At 43.3% G+C, this 26,380-nt stretch overlaps 1 protein-coding gene across 1 annotated transcript in view; it reads right to left on the minus strand.

Moving 5' to 3' along the window:
• Window positions 1-26,380, minus strand: part of cacng5a (calcium channel, voltage-dependent, gamma subunit 5a) — a 95,852-nt gene that overhangs the window by 41,331 nt on the left and 28,141 nt on the right. The window contains exon 2 of the mRNA XM_079883322.1: window positions 8,700-8,936. Within this exon, the coding sequence (XP_079739448.1) occupies window positions 8,700-8,895 (196 nt within the window). The 5' untranslated portion in view covers window positions 8,896-8,936. The remainder of the gene's footprint in view (window positions 1-8,699; window positions 8,937-26,380) is intronic.

Consider the following 26,380-nt stretch of genomic DNA (forward strand, 5'->3'; position numbering starts at 1 on the left):
ATTGAGTGGGCCATCAACATCTAACCAACAAGCATTCTCTTACACGGCTCTAACTCCATATCTGGATGCTCCCGCTCCTGTTGCTACTTCAGCCTTCAACCTTTCTACGGCAGCCCCTGCTCAGTCATTCGGTAGGAAATTCGTTTCTCCAGCCGCAGCTACCGTGTCTCCAAGCTTAAGAGCTAATATAGTCCAAGGTAAGGACATTAATTTGGCTTCTCTCCTCCTGCCTTCGCCGGCAGTCGACAGGAAAATGGTCGACTGCGGTGACGTGGCAGTCTTTCTCAAGACTTCCGATCCCAGACTTCAACGCAATCTCGCTTTCTCTGAATTCGTTATCGCTTTTAGCATTTTCAGAGACATTTTGTGCCAGTCTTTTCCCGAAAGACGGGAAGAGCTTGATCTCTACCTAGCTATGATGGCTGATTTTAATCAAAGGTACGGAGGCACCCTTTTTTACGAATATCACAAGTCATTTTCCGCGAAATCAGCATCCTTTATCACGCTGTACAATTCAAAACTAGACTGGTCCATTATTGACACTGAACTGCTCATTCGTCATTTTGGCGGTCAAAAAACTCTGGCTTGCTCTATCTGTAGTTCTCATGGACATTCAGCTCAATTCTGCCCCAAAGCTTTTACCAGCGACACGCAGGGCACTGTCCGAGGTGCTGAAAAAGTAAGGCTCCCTAACGACCGACGTAATCGCTCTGCTGTAGATTCTAACGGCATCATTATTTGCCTAAACTTTAATGAATCTGTTTGCACATTTTCTAATTGTAGATATGCTCACATTTGTAGTTTCTGCAGGGATCCGCACCCGAAATCCGTCTGCCCACGCCGGTACAGACCAGCACCTCGCGGGAAAGTCCCAATCCGGAAAAAATTCTGATCAATAGACACCCTTCCACTCCAATTAATGTTGCAACACTGTCACGCTATCTCTCTTCTCATCCCGATCCGACTTTTGTTGATTATTTAATCACCAGTCTGTCTCAAGGGTTTCGGGTGGGCATCCTTTCTCAACTCACTACGACTTTTGTAGCTAAAAACCTGCAATCAGCTATTAAAGAACCAGACGTGGTTTCTGCACTGCTAGAACGTGAAGTTAATAAAGGATATGTCATTGGCCCTTTTGCTACTCCTCCTTTCTCTCCTTTTCGGGTTAATTCCATCGGCGTTGCTACACGTAAATACTCGGGTAAAAAACGGCTCATTTTTGATATGTCTTCCCCACATTCCTCTTACACAGCAAGTGTTAACGAAAGTATTCCTCTTCCGCCTTTTTCTCTACATTATGCTTCGGTCGACAATGCTATCCATCTCATTAAGTTAGCCGGACAGGGTGCGTGGCTAGCTAAAGCTGACATCACAGATGCGTTCAAGACCATGCCAATTCATTCTTCAGAATGGCCACTATTCGGAGTTAAATGGAATTCCAAATTCTATTTCGCTGTTAGACTTACTTTCGGGTATAGAAGCAGTCCTCACATTTTTAACAACCTCTCAGAAGCCCTCTGTTGGATTTTGCTGAATGTCAGCAAGCTGCCTTTCGTTTTGCATCTGCTCGATGATTTTCTGCTAATCGATTTTCCATCTCCTCAATCTTCGATTCTAGACACTCTCAAACAATTTTTAGTGACGTTGGCGTTCCCCTCTCCGCTGAAAAGACCATGGGCCCTTCTACTTCGTTAGAATTTCTCGGCATTAACCTCGATACGATCCGCATGCAAGCTTCTCTCCCTCTAGAAAAGCTTTTAAGAATCAGGTCTTTCTTGGAATCTTTTTCTTCTTCTCGCGTCGTATCTAAGCGCGACATGTTGTCTCTGCTCGGACACCTTAATTTTGCTATGAGCATTATTCCCCAAGGCAGAGCTTTCATCTCTCGGTTGCTATCATTGGCTCACTCTGTTCCGAATTTAAGCAATTTGATTCAACTAGATGAAGGCTGTTTGTCTGATCTCAGGTTTTGGACGCACTTGCTTAATGAATGGAACGGGATTTCTTTCTTTTACAATGACGTATTCGAATCGTCCGTCGAATTACAACTCTTCACCGACGCCGCCCCCTCCATTGGCTTTGGGTTTTTTTTCCAAGGTCTATGGTTCGCTGAAAAATGGCCAAATGATTTTCCTCAATCAGATTCTGGTTCTGTTTCATCCGCGCTCTACGAGATCTATCCTCTCGCCGTTGCTAGTGTCATCTGGGGTTCGGCATGGTCGCGCAAACGCATAATGATGTTTTGTGATAACGAAGCCACAGTTGCTATCATTAACAAAGGCAGATCTTCTTGTTCTATGATCATGCCCTTTCTGAGGCGTCTGATATGGCAATCCGTCGTCTTCAATTTCATTATCAAAGCTGCTCATATTCCTGGTCACCATAATGTTATTGCTGATGCGCTTTCTCGGTTTCGTTTTCAGACGTTCAGGCGGCTCTGCCCTTCAGCCAATCCGGATCCTTCAACATGCCCCCCCCTAGCAGCCATAATGCTAAATTAGAAGAATTGCTTGTATCGGCCAGACACTATATCTCCTTAGGCGTCACTTCTTCTACATTGAAAGCATATACTTCCGCTTGGTCAGCTTTTTTAATGTTTTGTTTTTCTCTTCATATCCCGCTATTTCCTATTTTAATTTCAACCGTGTGCTCCTTTTTAGTATTCAATTTTGAAAATCGCAATCTTAAAATTTCTTCTCTATGCAGATTGCTCGCTGGTATTCAATTCTACGCTAAATTCCATGATCCTAACTTCCCAAGTCTCTTTTCTGCATATTCAGTCCGCTTATTACTCAAAGGCTTAACTAAATCTTCCACTAAAACACCAGACAAACGCCTGCCAATTACATTGCCTATCTTGCACAGACTAATTATCTCTCTTAGAAATGGTCTCTTTTCTGCATATCTTAATATCATGCTCGAAGCCGTTTTTTTTATCCGCTTTTTATGGGTTCATGCGAGCTGGGGAATTCACATCAGAAACAAAAAATTTTGATCCCGCCCGTGGTATTTGTTTTTCCGATCTTTGCGTCTCACCTAAATTCTACACCCTCTTTCTCAAACACTCTAAGAACGACTCTCAAGGTGCAGGTGTCACCTTAACACTATCTAAGGCCTAGTCCACACGGACACGGGTATTTTTATAACCAGAGTTTTTCCTCCTGCGTTTTAAAAAAAAATCCCGTCCACACATGCTCGGTTTAAAAGAAATCTCTGCCTACATGAAAATGCAAAAAACACGCTATCAAACGCTGTCAAGAGCATGCCACACCAGCAGGCGGCGATCGTTAAGCCACGTTGGCCAATCAGAAGCCTGAATCAGAAGCAAAAACCCCGGTTTTACTGTCTACACGACAACACTGCAACCGGCGTTTCTGAAAATCCTCACCCTGGCAGGGGTTTTCAAAAATGTGCGGTTTCACTGACCTGATACTGCGTTTCCGTGTGGACGAACGGCCGAACCGCGTAAAAAAAGTCACGGTTATAAAAATACCCGTGTCCGTGTGGACAAGGCCTAAGATTAATAATAATTTCTGTCCCTTTCTCTCGATGATTAGATTTCTTAAAACTCGACCCCGTACTTCCAATCTCGCCCCTTTATTCATTTTACCTAACGGAGCACCTCTTTCCAAAAACCGGTTTAAGACTCATTTAGCTTCTACTCTCAAAAGCTGCGGTCTATCCCCCTCCTTCTATACTGGTCATTCATTCAGAATTGGGGCAGCCACTAGAGCAGCTGAACGAGGAGTTTCTTCATCAGCCATTAAGATCATGGGAAGATGGTCTTCTTCTGCTTTTGAATCCTATATAAGAGCAGATTCAACAATTGTCCTCGAAGCTCAGCAAGCCCTTCAGTAACAATCAGGTAAATTTATGCAAGTACTGGTGGTGGTGCACTGCTCTTATTATGCTTATCTGAGCAGTAGCTGTAATCCTTTTATCATTAAGCTTACTGTGCTGATTTATATGTTTCAGCTCTGTTTTTCGTGGCCCGTCTTCACCTGTCTTGCGTCTCTGTGTGATCTATCTCGGCTAGTGGCTGAGCATGGTCTTGTTCCAAGTAAGCTTTTATAGTAGTGTGGCCTAGCGGCCTCGTCTTGTGAAACTTGTCTTTTGTGTGGCATTAGCGGCCGTTGTGGCTCTTAAGCGGTCTCGTCTCTGTGGTCTCCCATGGCCGTGTGGCCTATCGTGGCCTTGTCCTGCAAGGCTCATTGAGGTCTAGTGACCTCTAGAGGTCGTGGTTTCATGTGGCTTTATGGCCGTGTTTATGTTTAGCCTGTTTATGTGTGGCCTTTAGTGGCTTTGTGGCTTATTGCGGCCTTGTCCTATGTGTGGCCATTCGTGGTCTGTGGTCCATCGCGGCCTTCGTTTTGTGTGGTCTATCATGGCCGTGTGGCCTATCGTGGCCTTGTCCTGTGTGTGGCCCATCGGGGTCTGTGGTCCATCGAGGCCTTGGTTTTGTGTGGCTTAGTTGCCTTGTCTTATAGGCTTGTCTCTGTGTGGCATTAGCGGCCGTTGTGGATCCTAAGCGGTCTCGTCTATGTGGTCTCCCATAGCCGTGTGGCCTACCGTGGCCTTGTCCTATATGTGGCTATTATGGCCTCGTGGCTCATCGAGGCCTTGGTTTTATGTGGTCCAATGGCCGTCCGGTCTATCGTGGCCTGTCTCGTTTGTGGTCTTTTGTGTCTAATGGCCATCATGGCCAGCTATATGTGGTCTATCATGGCCGTGTAGCCTGCATGGCTTGTCTGCATATGCCCATTGAGGTATGTTGGTCCACTGCGGCCTTGTTATGTGTGGTCGAGCCGGCCTTGTGGTCAAGCATGACCTTGTGTTTATGTGCGGTCCATCGTGGCCTTGTGGTCAAGCATGACCTTGTGTTTATGTGCGGTCCATCGTGGCCTTGTGGTCAAGCTTGACCTTGTTTATGTGGTCTATCACGACCTGGCGCCTCAATGGCTTTTATGTGCAGCCTATCAGGGTCAAGTGGTCCATCGCTGCTTCGTCTCTATGTGGTCATCACGACCTCGTGCTTTATAGCTATTATGTGTGGTCTTTGGACCTTGTCTTTATGTTGTCTATCACTTCATGTCTATGCACAGCAAATTTGGTATTATGGTCCATTGAGGCCTTGTCTAAGTGGTCGTCATAATCAAGCAATATTATGGCTTTCATGTATGGTCTATCGTGACCTTGTCTTTATGCAGTTTATTTTTTAATATATATATAAAAAAAAAAAAAAAAAAAACCTTTTCACGTTATTCTTAACTTTTCTTTCTCATTCCAGGAACTGCAGGATGCACGACTGGTGGGTACTCTTACTTACAGTTCTTCGGGGGTGGGCTCCGTCCCGGCGGAGGTATTCCTCCACCTATCTTTGGGGGTGGGCTCCGTCCCGGCGGAGGTGTTCCTCTGTCCCGGCGGAGGTGTTCCTCTGTCCCGGCGGAGGTGTTCCTCCGTCCCGGTGGAGGTATTCCTCCACCTATCTTTGGGGGTTGGCTGCGCCCCTGCCTTCATCTTCAGGCGGGATTTTCAGATTGCGTTACCCTCGCATTGCTTGCTAAGGACGGGGCCTACGCCAAAGACTATGCTTGCTGAGCTATTAATAAATTTACTCTTGTTATATCATTTTATCTCCCGAGTCTTTCTGGTAGAAATGTAAGCTTAGCGTTAAGTTCTGCCAGGAAGACTCAATCAGCGCGTCATGAATTAACTCACTTCTAACCAATCATGTGTTAACACTCTCAGTATAAAAGAATGGTACTTACATCCGTCTGAGTTCGCAGATACTGACGGCGCCAATTACCTCCATCCTCCCCAACCACCTCCAAGATGGTCCTTTCCCTCCATCCTCCCCACCATTACCAGGATGGTCCCTTCCTTTACCTCCAGGGGGTCGGCTGCGCCCCTGCCTTCATCTTCAGGCGGGATTTGCAGATTGCGTTACCCTCGCATTGCTTGCTAAGGACGGGGCCTACGCCAAAGACTATGCTTGCTGAGCTATTAATAAATTTACTCTTGTTATATCATTTTATCTCCCGAGTCTTTCTGGTAGAACTACTTTTAAACACGAAATTACTTGATTTACAGAGACCATTCGCACGTCTATTAATATAAATGTTACCTGAGGTAATTTTCCCGGACCTTTTTACAGAAGGTAAAAGTCGCCGTAATCTTTACTGACATTGTCCGTAATGATTACTGAGATGGCACATTCGGACGGGACTAAAATAACCGAGAAGCTCTTGTAATTATTACTTTACCCCACCTCTCCATGTCAGGTGAACACTGGCTGGTGCAGTAAACATAGCCTAGCTAACGTTAGCTGGCTACGATTTCAGTACAGTAATATCAAAGATCCTTGCTCCTTCTCAATTATCTGGTAATATTCTATTCACAAAATACAACCAATAGTACGGTAATGTTAAAAGTAATCCCCCGGGCCCTATTTGCGATGGTCCGCCAATTAGAACAGGAGGTAACACTTTAGAATACTGTTCCTTCATTAATGAATAATTACACAGGAACAAACGAGTAACGAATTATTAACATTCTAGTAACTACTATTAACTAACAAGAAACTCTGATTAACAAATTAGTAAGTAATAGCGCTCAGATGAATGTAATAGTTCACTATTAGCTAATCAAGAACTACTATTTTTTTTATACCTCCCAGAGAACTACTATCTACAGGTTCATAATTAACATGAATAATGCATAATTTATAATAAAAGGTAATGGTAACCCACTAGTAATGACTCAAGTATTACTACATCATTCTAAAGGAACTACTAATTATTTGGATCCGTATTCTAAAGTGAAAAACATGATAACTATCTAATATTGACTGAAGTCATTGTAAGCTTTTGAGATTTTTGTAAGATTTTGAATAGCAATTCCTTCCAATGGATTTGGTAACACTTTAGTCATTACTAGTATGTTCCCATGATCTTCACTTTAGAATACTGATCCAAATAATTAGTAGTTCCTTTAGAAAGATGTAGTAACACTTGATTCATTACTATCCAAAACCTTACTAAAGCCTTAAAAGCTTACAATGACTTCAGTCAATATTAGGTTGTTATCATGTTTTTCACTTTAGAATACTGATCCAAATTATTAGTAGTATTACAACGTAGTGCGTGTTTGCCTAGAAAAGAAATGAAAGAGCAGCGCAGTGGAATGAAAAAGGCGCGTTCTGTATGAACGGACCCTTATCCAAAAACATAACTGCTTGAATATGTTTATACACAGATTTCCAGATGAAGCGTTCTCTAACAGATTTGGAAAGGTGTGCTGTCTTATTCCTCCATCTATTTGAAATCCATGGATCGTGTTTCAGCGGATAAATTATCAGAATATGAGATGGGCTTCCATACTAGATAGTCTTTTATTAATTTGTAATATTCATTTGTATTTTTGTGTATGGAAGCCCATCTCATATTCTGCTAATTTATCATTAATGTTATTCACTGCAGAGTGTGCCATATGTTTGCTGTGATGCATTACACGGCTTTGACCAGCGGATGTCGCTAGCTTGGCACTCCCTTCTGCTCTGCTGCTTTGCGCATGCGTAGAAGTGCGAGAAAATAAGTCATTATTACGAAAACGTTTCTCATTATTATGAGATGTTAAGTCATTATTATGAGAAAGTTTATCATTATTATGAGATGTTACAGCCCAATCCCAATTTTACCCCTTACCCTTTCACTTTCCCCTACCCCTCTGCGCGTTCCCGTGAAGGGGTAGGGTTGTCTCGATTCTCTTTTGGTTGGAGGGGTAGGGGTAGGGGGAAGGGCCAGATAGCCCTTGAAACGAAGATTTTTCAGGACCACACTTCAAACGAAGGGGTATGTGAAATGTACCTGCATACACCGGCTACAGAGGCAACATGGCTGCCAATAATCATTTTCTTTATGTCACATTCAATCTTGTGTTCATATTTACGGTCATGTTCTTCAAAGAAACATTTGCAAAAAAATCGCTGAGGTTCGCTAACGATAGTCCCGCAACATATTTTCATGTCTGATAACTGGTGAATGTAATTGCAGCAGGGAATTGGCTTATCTTTTACCATACATCTGCCATGAACTCATTGTTTTCTTGTGGTTATATGTGAACACGATATAAACGAACAGTGCTTACACAGTTTCGTGCTTTTTGCAACATGATCAACCAGTCTTGTATGTTCTTTATCAAACAGGGACACCTGAGGAAACCCGGAGGCTCTTTCGTTTTCGCGCTGACAATGAGCAACGTTTCCTGAAGTCCAAAAATACTTAGGCGTCGAAGATATCGTTATCTCCGTTGTTTTCTGCGAACTTCAGAAGAAAAATGCAAAAAAATAACTGTAACCCACGCAATTGAGATGACTATAGCTGACGACGGCATCTTGGAACTTTGTGATAAACATCTCCTGTGACGTAGGCGCTAGCGACGACGTATAATGACGTGTAACGTGTAGTAGTGGTGTCCCATTTCTTAGGGGAATATTTTCACCCCTACGTGAAAAGGGGCACCCACTCTGTTTCAAGGGGCAAGGGTAAGGGGTAGGCGAAGGGTTAGGGGTAGGCGAAGGGGTATAAAATAGAATTGGGATTGGGCCTAAGTCTCTCTCTCTCTCTCTCTCTCTCTCTCTCTCTCTCTGTCACACACACACACACACACACACACACACACACACACACACACACACATACCTGCAAGAAAACAGACCCTCCAGAGCCCTGAATGGAGAGACATACGAATTTCAGTGCTCTGATTGAGAGGTAGGATGACCCCCTCTTCCAGGTAGAGCCAGTAGTCGGTGCTGACGGCAATACCCAGCAACCCCAGACTGCACACAGCAAACACACTGCTGAGGAGTGTCAGTGCCTTTCTGCCACACAAACTCATCTTTCACATCAGCAGGGGGTGCAAGCTGCAGAAATCAGGAGCTGTATGAAAGAGAAAAGAGCTTAAATAAGCTTAAATAACTTAATCTTCTATTTAACATCCAAATAGTTTTTTAAAATGCCAAGTAATCAGTTCTTAAGTTACAAAGGAGCCTACAACACAACTCATTAACAACACTATTCTTTGCATCAAGATTGTTTCTGCAGTTGTATGCACAGAATCATTTGATCAAGGTTACGGGATACACTGGGCTAGTTTTGTCAAAAGTACCAACTTTGGTACCGAAGAAATTTGGTACTGAAATTTAAAAATGTGGCGCTTTGAGCGCTGTTGAGCAGAATCATAAACACCTCTGATTGTCCATTGTGTTCATGCGCTCATCAAATATGTCTGTGATTGGCTACAATGATCAGCGCTTCAAAAACATGTTGTAAATATATATCAATGTACCTTCACAGGTGCACCATCTTCACCAAGCACTTACCCAGAATAATTTGATCAAGGTTACGGGATACACTGAGCTAGTGTTGTCAAAAGTACCAACTTCGGTACCGAAGAAATTTGGTACTGAAATGTAAAAAATGTGACGCTTTGAGCGCTGTTGAGTGGAATCGTAAACACCTCTGATTGCCCATTGTGTTCACGCGCTCATCAAATATGTCTGTGATTGGCTACAATGATCAGTGCTTCAAAAACATGTTGTAAATATATATCAATGCACATTCACAGGTGCACCATCTTCACCAAGCACTTACACAGATACACACGGGAGCATTTGAAAGCAGGCCTCAGTTCAGATAGATGCCTGCTTGTGCTTTCAAACGTTTCCGCTTTCAAAACACTTTCAAACACTTCCGTGTGCTCTCAAATGTGCCAATGCGTTGATCATTGTAGACAATCACAGACATATTCAATGAGCACGTGAACACAATGGCCAATCAGAGGTGTTTACGACTCTGCTCAACAGCGCTCAAAGCGTCACTTTTTTTTTATTTCAGTACCGACTTGGTACTGAAGTCGGTACTTGTGACAACACTATGGGCAGAAGCTTGACCATTCGACCAGGAGGGCTCACACTGCAATCCAAAGGGAACTAACCGAGTAGGCTTTATGATCGCAGCATTTGGAAGGGCGACCCCAGCAGAAAATTGAACAGGGACACTCACTGTGTTCGGACAGGAGAGCTCACTTTACGATTCAAAGGGAAAAATTAACCCGGTTAGGCTCACATACCCTCGTATGGGGGAGCCCACACTGCAATGCAAACAGGAGAGCCCGGGGTGTGAAATAAATGGGTGAGCCCTCACTGCGATTCGGATCAGTGAGCTCACTCTGAACTTAGAATAGGGAGAGCTCACAATACAAATAAATGTGGGTGGCATCTAGATAATGAACTGGAGGGTTGTGTGAGCAGCATTTGGATTATTGTATTACTTTAATGAATGTATTCATTTTCATACATGAATGTATATTGTTTGAATTTATAATTAGCCCATAGGTATGGTATTTGTCTGCATGATAAAAGGTGCAATCTGGATAAAGCGGATGATGAGTGACGTACTGAGTAATTAGGGAACAAAACAGGAGGGTAAATTCACAGGTAGTGTCTAAAAGTAAGTAAGTATGCTGACTGATGAGCATTCTTGGTATGGAAACAGTTGGATCGGATGTAGCTCTGGAAGACTTCAGAAGACTAACGAACGAGAGAGTGGATCTGCTGTTCTAAAATAACCTTTTGAGTGGTGGTGGTTGCTGCTCCTATACAAAAGGTGTGGCTGGAATATTGGTCAGCTAAGATGCTGGATTGGATGAGGACTAATTTGACGTATTTTTGAAAACAAATTTGTGATACTGTGTGATTATCATCATCAATGAATTGTGGTTTGGATTGATATTTGATTAGAGAGAGAGTCTGTAATACAGTTAGGATGAGAGAGTATTAAGGTTGAACGGGAGTGGGCAGGTTGAAAATGTAAATTAAATGTTATTTTTTTTTAGTTTGATCTGTTTTACTTTGATAAAAAATGAAATAGTTTCTTAATCTAACACTTTTAAACCTTAAAAAAATGTAGGGCAGACCTTTAGATAAAATTTTGAGGTGATTGTGAATTTTAAACAGCAGAGAAAATCAAAGAAAACCAGGATGAACATTGCTTTGAGCATACAGGGTGTGTTAACAAAGTGGTAACCTGCATGGAGGGTGGAGGTGCATCTGGTGAGTAAGTATCTATGTAGAGGTTGTCTGTTATTAGGGCATGCAGGTTGGCATTTGTTAATGCCTTTGGTGAGGAGTTAAGCCTGCGGGTTATTTATTGCTGGGGATGGTTTGCAAAAAATTAGTTTATGGAAAAACTGGATTCCACTTAAAGCCTTTGATGGAACTGACTTGGAGACCTGTAGAGTGGTTGAGATATGACATGAATGGTGTGATGGATATAGAGAAAATTTGGGGAGTGGCAGTTTGTAGGAGAGATTACATTTAAAACATTTCCTGGCTGTCCAGTTGGATTTGAGGGTCCTCTGAGAGATTGCTTGCATGGAGTCAAGGGATGCATCGAGGAGTGACTTTAGAGGGTGTTTTATGGGAAGATCAATTTTGAATATGGTGGTACTAGGGTTGGAGTTGGATTTGCCAATGACTTGATTTTAGGAATAGGAAGACTGCAAAGACAAGGGGATACAGTTTGAAAAGGATGTTTAGGAACTGAGGAGGCCACGTAGATGTGAATCAGCAGCCTTGGTAAAATCCCCCGAAGCCGGAGGTGCGTGTACAGCACTTGGATAGTGTACAATTGGATATTGTTGAGGAGGGAAAAAGGTCATGCCATTCCATTGCTTGAGAAGTTATCATTAAGTTATCATTCACTTCTATAAGTATTCATTTGTTGAGGCAAGGTATAGGGTTAGGGAGATTTGATAGAACACGAGCAGAATTGAGGAGAGAAAGGAGGTGCGACCTTGGGAAAATATGTGCATGACGAAATTTATGTGTGGAACACACATGATTTTCAAAGTCTTCGGATCACTGTTCTTCTCACACTACATGACTGTCTGGGGTACAAATTAGTTGCTGTTGTGTGCACACTACATGAAGTATCTGTGATAGGGGGTCATTTTCACATTTAGCTCCAAAACTCTGGAATAGCCTTCCTGATACTGTTCGTTGCTCAGACTCGCTCTCCCAGTTTAAAACTAAATTAAAGACGCATCTCTTCAGCCAGGCATTTATATAATATTTTTAATCTTACAGTTAAATCCGGTCTCTAGTTCATAAACGCCAGAGGAGAACTGGCCCCCGACTGAGCCTGGGTTCTCCCAAGGTTTTTTTTTCTCCATTAGGTCACCTGATGGAGTTTTTCGGTTCCTTGCCACTGTTGCCTTTGGCTTGCTCAGTTGGGGATATTTAATTTAATGAATCAATCAACAATACTATTGATCAGCATTACCAAACATGGACGTTTTACACTAGAAACAAACACTGATGTACTATTTTATTTAATACTGTGAAGCTGCTTTGATACAATCTGTATTGTGAAAAGCGCTATATAAATAAAGTTGACTTGACTTGACTTGACACATTACACAACTTTTCAATTGGAAGAATTGCAGACATCTCTGCCTGGTCTACAAATTACGTTTCACAATCAAACAAAGACAAGATTGATACAGGAAATAACGTAAGATCACAACAACAACAACATTTATTTATAAAGCACATTTAAACACAATATAGATTGATCCAAAGTGCTGTACATAGGGTAACACTTTATAATAACGTTCATTTGTAAGTAATTTATAAGTTAATGATGAACTAATCATTTACAAAACATTCATAAATGATTAGCAAGTGACATACTAACATTTTATGTATGTTTTGTAAATTCCGTTACAAGTCATCTACAAGTGATTAGTAAATGATTAACTAATTATTTACGAAACATCACTATGCGTTCATAAATGATTAATAAGTGATATGTTAATTATTTTATGTATGTTTTGTAGATACAGTTATAAGTCATTTACAATTGATTAGTTAATGATTAACTAATTAATGATTAACTAATCATTTACAAAACATGAATATGCGTTTCATAAATGTTTAATAAATTATGTTTTTTTTGTATGTATGTAGCAATTAGAGGGTGCAGAAAATGTTGTAAATGCCTTGTATACATGTACAGATCATTTGTAACAGGTAAGTAACAGTGTTCAACACAATGTGTAAACGCATAAATACATCATTTACAACACTTTCTGCATCCCCTAATTTAAAGTGTAAACTATTCATCACTTGTAAATGTGTTACGCATCATTCGTAGATAACATTCGTAGATCTTATGCCTTATTGATTCTTGAAGTGGTAATCTATGAATGTTTTGTAAATGATTAGTTCATCATTAACTAACTACTTATAAATGACTTACAACTGAACGTTATTAAAGTGTTACCAAAAAAAAACAAAAAAACAAACAAACAAACAAAAAAACCACAGGTTTCCAAAAGCTAAAGAATAAAAATGCGTTTTAAGAGTTGATTTAAAAATGTCCAATGAAGGGGCAGACCTCACATGATAAGGGAGACCATTCCAAAGCTTGGGCCCAGCCACAGAAAAGGTCTGATCACCCTTTGATTTGTAGCGACACCGTGACACATTTAAGAGCAAGTGATTGGAAGATCTAAGAGCCCTAGCAGGACAATATGGCACAATAAGATCATTAATATACCTTGGTGCACGACCAGACAACACCTTATATACAAACATAAGGATCTTAAAATCAACCCTGAATTTAATGGGAAGCCAGTGACGGGGTGCTAAAACAGGGTAAATATGATCCCTCTTTTTAGACCAAGTCAAAAGTCTTGCAGCCCCATTTTGAACAACTTGCAATCGAGATAGTGAAGATTGAGGGAGACCAGAATAAAGAGAGTTGCAATAATCTAATTGTGATGTTACAAGTGCATGAATCACAACTTCTAAATCTTTGCTTGAAAGAAGGTTCTTCAACTTTGCAATAGATCTTAAATGGAAAAAGTTTCCTCTAATAACAGCACTAATTTGTTTATCAAAAACTAGTAAAGAGTCAAAGATCACTCCAAGATTTTTGACTTGTTTGCGTACATTTGTTGAGAGAGGACCTAACTGGGCTTCAAGAGCAGGAGAGGAATTTGCAGGACAACCCAGAATTAAAACCTCTGTTTTATCCTCATTTAACTGCAAAAAAATATTTGTCATCCACCTCTTGAGATCATTTACACATTCCAATAACACATCAAATGAAGTCAAGCCTTACTGGAATGTAAAACTGAGAAATGTTGTATTTATGAAAAATGAGGGCCAAGGGGAGCATATAATGGGAAAACAATAAAGGTCCCAAAAGGGATCCCTGGGGCACACCAAACAAAACAGGCGCAGATGATGAGGAACAATTTCCTAAATTTGCAGAAAAAGTATTTTTTTCGAGGTAAGAAGCAAACCATTGTAATGCAGTGCCCTTGACACCTACCATACATTCTAGCCGTTCAAGAAGAATGTTGTGGTCAATGGTATCAAATGCAGCGCTCAGGTCCAACAAAACCAGCACAACACAAGAGCCTGAATCCAGAGCAAGCAAGATATCATTTGTAACCCTCAACAGAGCTGACCCAGTGCTATGTAATGATCTAAAATCAGATTGGAACATGTTCAAAATATTAAAAGAATCCAAATAAGACTGGAGCTGTGAGAAAACTACTTTCTCTAAAAGCTTAGAGATAAAAGGCAGTTTAGAGATTGGTCGACAGTTACTGCACATTTCTGGATCAACCTGAGTTTTTTTTTCAACACAGGTTGCACAATTGCATATTTAAAAATAGCTGTAACAACACCTTTGGCTAAAGAGCTGTTTATGATAACGATTACCATAGGACTAATAGTAATAATAAAACATCCTTAAAAAGACGAGCCGGGATAATATCTAACTTAGACCAGAACACTTCATAGTAGAGATTGCATCAGCTAACGGAGTTGGAGAGACAGGTTGAAAGTTAGACAGACAACTCATAGGACAAGGCAAGTGACATGGTTCAGAGAAAAAAATGGAGCTTCTAATATCATACATTTTTTTGAGTGAAATGTTTTAAAAAATCTTCACAAAGCTCTGAAGAGGCCTCAGATAAAATAATCGTAGTCAGGTTTAGAAGAGAGTCAATCGTGTCAAACAGGACTTTTGGTCGCTTCGCACTGTCAGAAATTAATTGAGAAAAGAAATTCAATTTTGCCTTCTTTGCTGCCGTTGTCACGGTATCAAATGAAGAGAAGGATTTGCAGGTTAACAGTGTTTAATAAAAACAAACTCACAGCCGTACACAAAGTGATAATCCAAACAGGTGACACAGAGAAGGCAACAGAACAACCAGTGACATCAAACAATGAACCAGCAAAAGACACACACAAAGACACAGCTTATATATGCAGGTTAATGGGAAACAGCTGGTGACAAATGATCAATGATTAACAGACAGGAGTATGGGAAATGCAGTTCATGATACATATGACAGTGAGGGGAAGAGACATCTGGTGGCAACTCAGGGAACAACACTAATACAATACAATAAACACAAAACACAGTCTCACACTGTGACAGTACTCCCCCCTAAAAGGAGTGGCTTCCAGACACTCCATAAGACCAAGCACAAAAGTTCAGGTGGGTGGAGGAACGGAGGTGGATCTGGGGGAGGGATGGAGGGTCTAGAACCCCAGGGCGGGGCCGCAGGCAGTGCAGGGAGCCAGGGCGGGGCCGCAGGCGGTGCAGGGAGCCAGGGTGGGGCCGCAGGCGGTGCAGGGAGCCAGGGCGGGGCCGCAGGCGGTGCAGGGAGCCAGGGCGGGGCCGCAGGCGGGACCAGAGACCAGAACGGCGCTGGAGACCAGGGTGGTGCTGCAGGCATCTCCAGACACCAGAGCCGAGCTGCAACCCATGGTGGTGCTGGCGGTAACAGGAACCTGGGCAAAGAAGCACAAGAGGCCCTATGGGCCAGGTTAGCTAGGGCAGACAGTTCAACTAGCTTGGGGTCGGCCATCTCGGGCCAGGCAGAGAGTTCAAGGAGCTCGGGGACGGCCATCTTGGGCCGGGCAGAGAGTTCAAGGAGCTCAGGATCGGCCATCTTGGGCCAGGCAGAGAGTTCAGGGAGCTCGGAGTCATCCATCTTGGGCAGGACGGAGAGACTTTCAGTCGTGACAGGAAGTGCAGTAGACTCATGTTCAGACCTCTCAGCTGTGACAGGAAGTGCAGTAGACTCAGGTTCAGACCTCTCTGCCGTGACAGGAAGTGCAAGAGACTCAGGTTCATATTCCTCAGCCGTGACAGGAAGTGCAAGAGACTCAGGTTCATCCTCCTCAGCCGTGACAGGAAGTACAGTAGACTCAGGTTCATATTCCTCAGCCGTGACAGGAAGTACAGTAGACTCAGGTTCAGACCTCTCCGTCGTGACAGGAAGTGCAAGAGACTCAGGCTCAGACCTCTCAGCCGTGACAGGAAGTTCAAGAGACTCCGATTCAGACTTAACGGCCGATTCAGGTTCATGGGCTTGAGAGACATCTTGCTGAACAGAAGAGCAGAAAGCAGACCACACACACCACAGAGCCATGGTAAACACAGGAAATACTGAGTCCAATGAACATACCTCTGGTGCCTTCCTGAGAACAGGTGCAGGCGTGATGATAGCCCTCCTTAAAACAGGTGACGCTGAGACAACAGCCATCTGGAGTGTAGGGGCAGGTATAACCCCAGCAGTCTCAAAAATAGGTGCAGGCATAGTAACAGCCATCTTGGGTACTGCTGCTGGCTTGGCGGCGGCCATTTTGAGGACGGGTGCAGGCTTGGCAGTGGCCCTCGTGAAAACCGGCACCGGGGTTGGAAGGCCAGCCCTCCGCACTGACCTTAATGGAGTCTCTGCCAGACTAGACCTCAGACGCTGGGTTCTGGCATGGATAGGAGAGAAAGGTGAGGCAGCCATCCTGTGAAGTGGCTCTGGTGCGGCAGCCATCTTGTGAAGTGGCTCTGGTGCGGCAGCCATCTTGTGAATAGGCTTGGGTCTCCTCTCCATCTCCCTCTCTCGTGGCCGACGCTCGGGAAAGAGTGAAACAATCATGTCTCTAGCACTCGCTACATCCATAATTGGCTCGGGTGTGGCAGCCATCTTGTGAAGAGGCTCAGGTGTGGCAGCCATCTTGTGATATGACTCGGGTGTGTATTCCCGCAGGCCCAGAGTCCCAACACACAACGACCGGTGCGCACTACCTCCCCTCAAAAAATTGCTTGGACGGGGTCTCCTCCCTGACCGCCGAGAAGAATTCACCTTAGTCTTGGAAAAGACCCGAATCATCTCCCCGGTAAGTGCCTTGAAAGAGGCACAGCATGGGTCCCGTCTCTCCCACACCTCTGTTCCCCATGTGGCTGCTGGACCGGTCAGCAACAGTAGCACGAACGCTACTTTCGATTCCTCAGTTTCGAAAGTCCTGTGATGCATATCTAGATGCAGAGAACACTGATTAATAAAGTTTTCACATAACTTAGGCTCACCAGCGTATCTCTCAGGGAAGTCCGTGCTAGGCTCCGGCTGACCACTCGACTCCGTGGGGTTGGGGGAAATGGATGGTGTGGGCGACACGGAACCACTCTGCAACAACAGGAGCTGTTGTTGCAAATCCGCCACCCTGGTACTCAGTGCTTCTCTCACCCGCTCCAAGTTGCTCTCCTGTGTCAGATCCATAGCAGTGATACAAAAATAACTCCGGCTACAAATAACTCCTGTGGCTGATAACCCGCTCCTTCCTTAATGGCTGGTTCATTCTGTCACGGTATCAAATGAAGAGAAGGATTTGCAGGTTAACAGTGTTTAATAAAAACATAAACTCACAGCCGTACACAAAGTGATAATCCAAACAGGTGACACAGAGAAGGCAACAGAACAACCAGTGACATCAAACAATGAACCAGCAAAAGACACACACAAAGACACAGCTTATATATGCAGGTTAATGGGAAACAGCTGGTGACAAATGATCAATGATTAACAGACAGGAGTATGGGAAATGCAGTTCATGATACATATGACAGTGAGGGGAAGAGACATCTGGTGGCAACTCAGGGAACAACACTAATACAATACAATAAACACAAAACACAGTCTCACACTGTGACAGCCGTTTGACAGTTGAACAGACTTGATTTTAAAATGTCAAATGAAACCTGTAGCCTATCTTTTTTCCACTTTAGGAAAAACTCTTTTTTCGATACTCTTGTCTGAGAGCGCGGGTGACATAATTTAACCACGGCTGGCCAGCAACCTTCATCTTTTTGCGCTTAAGTGGAGCAACAGCGTCCAGAGATATAGAGGATGCTTTATAAAATATCTCAGTCAAGCTCTGTTTCTGTCACACTACTGCAAGGATTAGGACACAGAGAATGACGTTAACAGGATTTATTTTAGACACTGTATGCAACTTCTGAATACAGGAAAGGCTTCGAGATCCACACAGGGAAGCACAGGGAGAATACTTGAACTTGATGCAGCCTCGTAGATACTGGGAATAGATTCTGACTCAGAGATACTTGGAATAGATTCTGACTCAGAGATACTAGGAATAGATGACCACGGGAGACCTGACTAGAGATCCGAGAATTCACTGGAGAACACAGAGAGGCGGTCTGGAGAATCCTGAAGAACCGCCGCACACAGATGCTGCTTGGAATACACACACACACAGAGAGGTTAGTGTAGAACTTGAATATACTTGTGGAGAGTATACAGAGTATCCTGGAACCAGACAGAAGCGTGAGGAACCGGGGAGTCACTGGTGTCGAAAGACGAGACCGGACAGTGAGCTGTGGACTGACTGGGGTTTATATGCAGAGCTGGTGTGGTGATTGAAGTGATGAGGTGCAGGTGCTGTGAATCAGAACTCCGGTGATTGTGATCGGGACCAGGTGTGCTGAGTTAATGCTGGCTGGGGTGTGTCGTTGAGTGAATCCATGACAGTTCTACCAGAAAGACTCTGGAGATAAATTGATATAACAAGCGTATATTTATTAACAGCCCAGCAAGCATAAATTTATAAAGTTCTTTGGCGTAGACCCCGTCCTTAGTGCGCAATGCAAGGGTAGCGGAAGCTGCATATCCTGCCTGAGGACGAAGGCAGGGGTGCAGCCGGCCCCCTGGAGGTAAAGGAAGGGACCATCCTGGTGGTGGTGGGGAGGATGAAGGGGAAGGTACCATCTTGGTGGTGGTTGGGGAGGATGGAGGTAATTGGCAGCGTCAGTATCTGCGAACTCAGACAAATGTAAGTACCAATCTTTTATACTGCGAGTGTTAGCACATGATTGGTTAAAAGTGAGGTAATACATGACGCGCTGATTGAGTCTTCCTGGCAGAACTTAAGCTAAAGCTTTCATTTTCATTCAGAAAATTATTATTAAAATGTCCATCAAAAACCTACAGATTTGAAATCGAAAAACCACGAGACAGTACAAAATCTAGTGTGTGACCCAGATTGTGAGTTGGACCACATACAGGTTGTACAAAGTTCAAAGACTCTAAAATAGTTACAAATTCTTTGACCAACGGTTTAGAAGGGCTGCAGAGATGAATGTTAAAATCCCCAACAATCAATAGTCTATCAGCCCGAGTCACCAGATCAGAAAGAAAATCAGAAATTTGATGAATAAAATCCTTATTGCATTTAGGGGGTCTGTAAATCAGAGCACATAGCATAGGACCATTTAAATCAACATTCAATAACTGGACTTCAAAACTGGAAAAGGTGTCCGTGTGACTTGCATTTGAAACAGTTTTTAAAAATGGTTGCAACTCCACCACCATGTCCAGAGGCATGAAAAAAACACAGTCAGGAGGAGCAATTTCGGCAAGAGCCATCAAGTCACCCTGTTTTAACCAGGTCTCAGTCACAAATAAAATGTCTAAGAAGTGAGATGTAAACAAGTCATTTAAAATAAAAGATTTCTTCGATATTGACCTTGCATTCACTAAGGCCATCTTTACAGTAGCAGGACAAGCAGACTGCCGAGAACTGAGAGGTGCGTGTTTGAGCAAACTAATGTTTCCAAGATTGACACCCTGACTTTTACCATTTGACCCGATGGAAGAGCGGCGATGTGGCGATCAGATGACCGGGATATGATCATTATCCTGAGACACAGTCGAAGTCCTCACAAAGGGGTCATGGCGAGATCCACGATGGATGTACCTGTGGCGGCGTGTAATTCCCAAAGCGGCGCAGCGGTTGTATATTCCGCCGGAGAGACGGCAGAACGAATTTAGTCTTTGTAAGTCCACCGAAGAGTATCCACGCATTCAGATCCTCCGACTCATTCAACCATAGCAATAGTTTAGATTTACATACATTTTAAAATAAATAAAACCGGAGAGCAGCGGCAGCCAAACACGCCAGCGTTCGCTCGGACTGGAAACCAGAAGCAGAAGAACCTGCATGCGTGATCAATTGTTCAAATGGTAAAAATGGTAGGCCGCAAGAAGCTTGTGATACAAATGGTCTGTACTCTGATTTGCAGCGAAAAAGAAAAAAAACAAAGAATAGAAAAGAAATGTCCACAAAACTGTCGGCGAGTGAAAACTGGGGCTAAAATCATGCAGAATGTACCTGATAATAAATGAAGAGAGAAGAGTACCCGCTTGGAAAAAAGTACACTGTCTAGGACAGGGGTGCAAAACTCAGTTCCTGTAGGGCCACAGCCATGCAGAGTTCAGTTCCAACCTTACCTCAACACACATACCCGTAGTTTTCAACATTGGTGAGCCACGAGCCGCGACAAACGCATTTGATTATTATACTTGCTTGACATTGGAGAAAGTGACAATGTTGCCTACTACACTTCACATTGTTTAAATTATTGCAAACTTGTCTGCATGAAGATGAGGCAACGTTCACATACTGTCACTCCAAATCCGGTATTTCTGTATCTGATTTGAATCTGGTCTAAAATTATTGACTGTCCAAATTGTGTATCGCAACTGTTTAGATCTGTTTGTCCCATGCCGCTCTTTTGTTTTCTGGAAAATCTGCATTGGTTTCTATGGCAATGACGTTGTGTTGGTAGATATACCACAATATCAACATCTGAACTTTACATTTTATGTGGCGTGGTGACGTCACGAACCAGGAAACTATAAAGCCTGCCCAAAACACAGCAGCACTAGCTTCGTAAAAGTCTGAAGTAGTAGCTGACAGGCACATAGGAGATATGGCAAGGTGACCAGTGTCTTGTTCCCTCTTCAGGGAACCGAGGTTACAGTTGTAACCGAGGCGTTACCTTTCAAGGGAACTCGTGCTGCATCAATTGACGCTGAGGGAACGTCTATACCAACGCCACCATAGCGAGAAGTATCTGTCCAGTGTGAAATTGCGAGGAGCAGCACCAGGAGGAGAGCACCGGACCCTGGTGTAGAGTCCAAGTTCAAAAAGTAGAACCTTACAAATGTGTGCGGTGAGGACCACCTTGCCGCATCACAAAAATCTTGGAGAGCAACTCCTGACATAAGGGCCTTGGAGGCCGCCATATTCCTAGTAGAGTGGGAACGGACAGCCATAGGTGAAGGCTGTCCGATCGACTCATAAGCAAGTGAGAGCCTCGACCACCCACTTGCTCATTCTCTGCTTAGATGCAGGGGACCCTTTGTAAGGGGGCCCAAAACATACGAACAGCTGTTCAGGTCCTTTTAAGAGAAGTGATAGCGAGGAGGAATAAAGCTTTCAAGGTCAGAAACTTGGCCGGAACCTCCTCCAATGGCTCGAAGGGAGCCAGGGAAATGCCTTGAATGACAATGGCCAGATCCCATGTCGGCACCCTGGTGCGAGCTGCAGGCCTCAGCCTCAGAGTACCACGGATGAAACGAGACACCAAAGGGTCTTTACCCAAAGACATTCCACCCAAATGAATGTGGTAAGCACCTATGAATGCCACATGAACCTTTAAAGTGGACGGGGGTAGACAGGACGGGGGTGAACCGCTCCTACAGGAAATCCAGCACTGTACCAACCGGGCAGTTAACTGGGTCCAGCCTACACCATGAAGTGAAGACTCTCCAGTTTAAGGCATAAAGTTTCTTCGTGAAGGGAGCTCTGGAGTGTAAAATGGTCTCCACGACCTCAGTTGAGAGACCTGTCCCTATGAGCTGGGCAACCTCAGAGGCCAAGCCCACAGGTTTCACAGTTCTGGGCAGGGGTGACAATCGAGTGTAAACAGAATGATTTGCATTTCGCACTCCACCCCGCACTCCGAAGCGGATGTAAGCACCAGTTGTTTTTCGCTGAGGAGCCGAGCAAAGACCCGGCTCTCAGCGGTGGCCCGGCAATGGTGGCGACAGGACGTACGTGTCTGTTCCCTCCTTCAGGGAATGACGATTAGATATGTAAACGAGACGTTCCCTTTTAGTTGCATTGGGATCCCAAGTAAAACGCCACCTATTGCGGCCAACTTCTAGCGCCCACCGATAACAGACAAAGAGCTGGTCTGAGGTCCTGAGGCTTTGCGTTCTGTTCAGAGCACGAACAGGACAGAGGAAAGCCAGGGCTGGGTCTGCCTCCTCCAGGAGCAGCACTTGCATTTTCACTACCTGGTCCCAGAAGGGAGTGGTAGGAACCTTGGGCACATATCATCAACCAAAAATGCGTGCAGGTCCCCTACCCTCTTGATGGAAGCCAATGCAAGCAAGAGAACTGATTTCATAGACATCATTTTTAATTTAACTGACTGCAGAGGTTCAAGAGGCTCTCTGCAATGCGGTAAGCACCAGAGACAAGTCCCAAGAGGGTTTAGAGGTGGGGCGAGGCGGATTTAATCTCCTCGCACCCCTCAGGAACCTGACGATCAGGTCGTGCTTTCCCAAGGACTTACCTACTGCATTGTGATGTGCGGCAATCGCGGAGACAGCCTTCACTCCAACCCATCTTGCAGGTAGGAAAGCACAGTACCGATCAAACATCTTCAGGGGTCTTCTCGGTGAGAAGAACACCACTCAACGCCCCCCCCCCCAGGTTTCACTTTGGGGGGGGGGGGGGTGTACCTCGTTTGAGGCACTGTAGTCTCGACCGAGCGCATCTTGAACGCCTACTGACGCGCTGGGGTTACCGCGACAACCAGAGCTGTCAGCCTACAGCTCGACGGCACATGACACGCTAAGCGTTCAAGCCCCTCATGAGAAAGGCGAGACAAACAACGTGCCGACGTGGTCATGCTCTCATGAGAGAGCATGAGCCACCCACGAACGCAGTCTCAGCATGTCTATGCCCAAAACATTTGAAACAGTGATCGTGGCTGTCAAATGAGGATAGGAAACGACCGCATCCAGAAATGCGCAGTCACACCCATGTTGTACTTTCAGGCAATGGTTCTCTCACAGTGCTGAAACACACAGGTGAATAGCTGCGGCAACACTGGCAGGGAATTGTGCAGCCTGCTACAGTGAGTACTCACTGTGCTGTATATAAACAGCACCCTCTTTGAAGACGGCCTCACCATACCAATGCTGTGATAACATCAGTTGAGAGCTGTGAGCTCGCGACCACCGCTGAAAGCGCTGTCTCACCAACACCTGGTGGAGAGGCTTCTTCCTGAAGAACGCTTGTTGAAAAGATACCCTCTCAGAGACTGCATACAGTTAAACTGCTTGGCTCCAAAGCGAATGACAACTGGTGTTTGAATCAACTTCCTATTTATACCTGCGCTGCGGGACAGAGTGTGAGATGCAAATCTCACACGTGTAGGGCTGAGCAGATATGGGCAGAACTCTTTACTGCCCTAGTAGTTCAAAAAGCCTTTTAAAGGTATACATGTGAATTAAACGTGGCAAAATGGCCTTCATAATCACAGTATGCTAATGCCTATCTAGTGCAGGGATTTCATCAATATGCTGATTGAGGACTGTTGGGACACTCCAGGCACAGGATGGTTCTGTCGGGAGAGACAGAGTCGTTTGCACCTCAATGACACGTCTGTACCATTTGCTTCACAGGACATTTGCTTTCAACTACATACTGTTTATTTACTAGTGTGTTCTAATATGTAACTATGCCATGTTTGGTCTCATCTGACAGCCTATAAACTGAAATGAATGGTGGTGAACTTTATTAAAGTATCCTAATGTACAATTTGGTACTATTGGTTAAACGTGCATTGAGGAGAATGTTAATGTTCTTCTCCCCCTCTGGATCTCCACCCATTTGTCTCATCTTTTGGTTTCCTGTCGGTTGGTTTTGGTGTTGGTATTCCACTCATGTTTAACAATGCTTTGCTCAGGGAATAAGAAGGAAAGGTAACTGTTGATCTAGGAGAAAGGCTTTAACCCTGCCACTCCCGCACACTGGCCCTCATTTATCAAAAGTGCGTACACCAAATTTCCAGCGTACACCTGGCGTACACCCAAAACCACGGTGACTTTGAGATTTATCAATATGGACTTTGGCGTACGGCACGCTCAAATCCTACACCTGCTCAGGAGGTGGTGTACGCACGTTTTGAGTGCGGGAATGCGCAGAAAAACAATTCCTAACACCACAAAACGCACTGACAAACTAAAAGATATGATATATTATGACCCACTGTAAAAAAAACAACAACATAGTAATTATAAACTTCAATGTTTATTTTTGTGCAACATGGACTTCAATGATTAATTTGTGTGACTTTACCAAATCATTTGATTTGTAGGCATATGTATTCCTTCAGTTGCGAGCCTGTGCGCTTTACCTGACGTTTCAAGCCTTGTTTATACTTTCGCCTGGCTCCGCAGCGCGAGTCTCCGCAGACTGCGCGCGCACCTCCCCAAACTGACGAGGCGTTTATACTCGACGCGCTCGCCGTTGTACTATTCTTTGAAACGATGGTTAGGCAGGGTTAGGCCCGGCAGGTATGCACGGACTGGGTTTAGTAATGAAAGGCTTTCAATGACCAAAAAAATTATTCAGACTGACAAAATAATAAAAATGCCATTCTTCTTCTTTTAAATAATAATAATACAAATAATAATAACGACATTCTTCTTCTAAATAACAATAAGCGTCATTAATAATAAAAATCTGGAAATCAATTTTGTTTCTTTCCACTTCTCTGGTTTCGCTTTCTCTTTCTCAAAGAAGTTTCTCTTTAATTTGCCGTCTTCCGTGTGTCCATGGCGTAAAATGAGGGCGTGGGGGGAGCGGAAACTTGAATATATAGGGGCGTGTTATTCTAATGACGATCGATTTCAGCCGCAGCATTTATCAAGGGCAGGTATTGCGTACACCAGAATTTCAAAGGTACGCACAGCTTCATAAATCAGGCGATGAGAGGAGTGTAAGCATAATCTTACGCCAATATATACGCCCGTTTCTACGCAAGATTGATAAATGAGGGCCACTGTGCGTAACCTCATACTACAAGAAAGGCTTTTACGGCCTCTTCTGCATGACAGTGCTTTATTTGTTACAACTAAGTTTTCTATACAGTATGTTGTTCCATTCTACTGTCTGTATATTTAAACATGTAACTTAATAAATAACTTTGCCTGCTTTAAAGGCTTTGAGAATCTTTCCTTTTATCACTGATTATGTTGAAAGCTAAAGTGATTATAACTTTCGTTATCTAAACGTTCAGGTTAAATCCTACATTTTCCTATCAGTTCTAAGGAAGACTCTTACCTTTAAAGAATAAGAGGTTAGAGAATAACAACAACTTTAATGGAGTCAGATTAATCATATTGGAGTCAGATAAATATTTGAATTATACATGTCATCCTTCAACTGCCTTTTGTTTCCGATTATTGGTTCAAAATAGCAGCGTAAGTTTCCAGCCTTACACATGCCAATGTGCATTGGCTTGTTCTGCCCTTACGAAAAAAAAAAGTATACTTCAAGTTCATTTTATGAAGTATACTTGAGTAATGTTGAAGTATACTTGAGTAATGTTCAAGTATATTTTTAAGTATACTTTATGTAGTAAGTATACTAATGTCAATATGTACTAGTAGTAAACTTGTAAGTGTACTATTTTAATACCGCTTGGGACTAAATTGGCCCACTTGAAGTATATAAAAGTATATGTTTAAGTATACTATAAGTGTAACAGTAGTAAACTTTAAGTGCACAACTAGTTCATAATTACATTTCTCATTTGTACTGCAAGTGAACTTATGGGTATACTAGTAGTTTACTATTTTAATACTTGTAGCAACTTTGAAGTATACTCTCAGTAAACTACTAGTTTAGTAGTTTTATACTACAAGTTTACTGAGAGTACACTAAAAGAAAACTTTCTAGTATACTTGCGGTATAAAACTACTAAACTAGTAGTTTTCTTTTAATGTACTCTCAGTAAACTACTAGTTTAGTAGTTTTATACTATAAGTTTTCTTTAAGTGAACTTAACATCATACTTATAGTTTACCATTTATATATTATTTTTGCTCTTTTAGTGTACTCACAGTAAACTACTAG

Source organism: Squalius cephalus, assembly GCF_949319135.1.
Source record: "Squalius cephalus genome assembly, chromosome: 10".
Lineage (NCBI taxonomy): Eukaryota > Metazoa > Chordata > Actinopteri > Cypriniformes > Leuciscidae > Squalius > Squalius cephalus.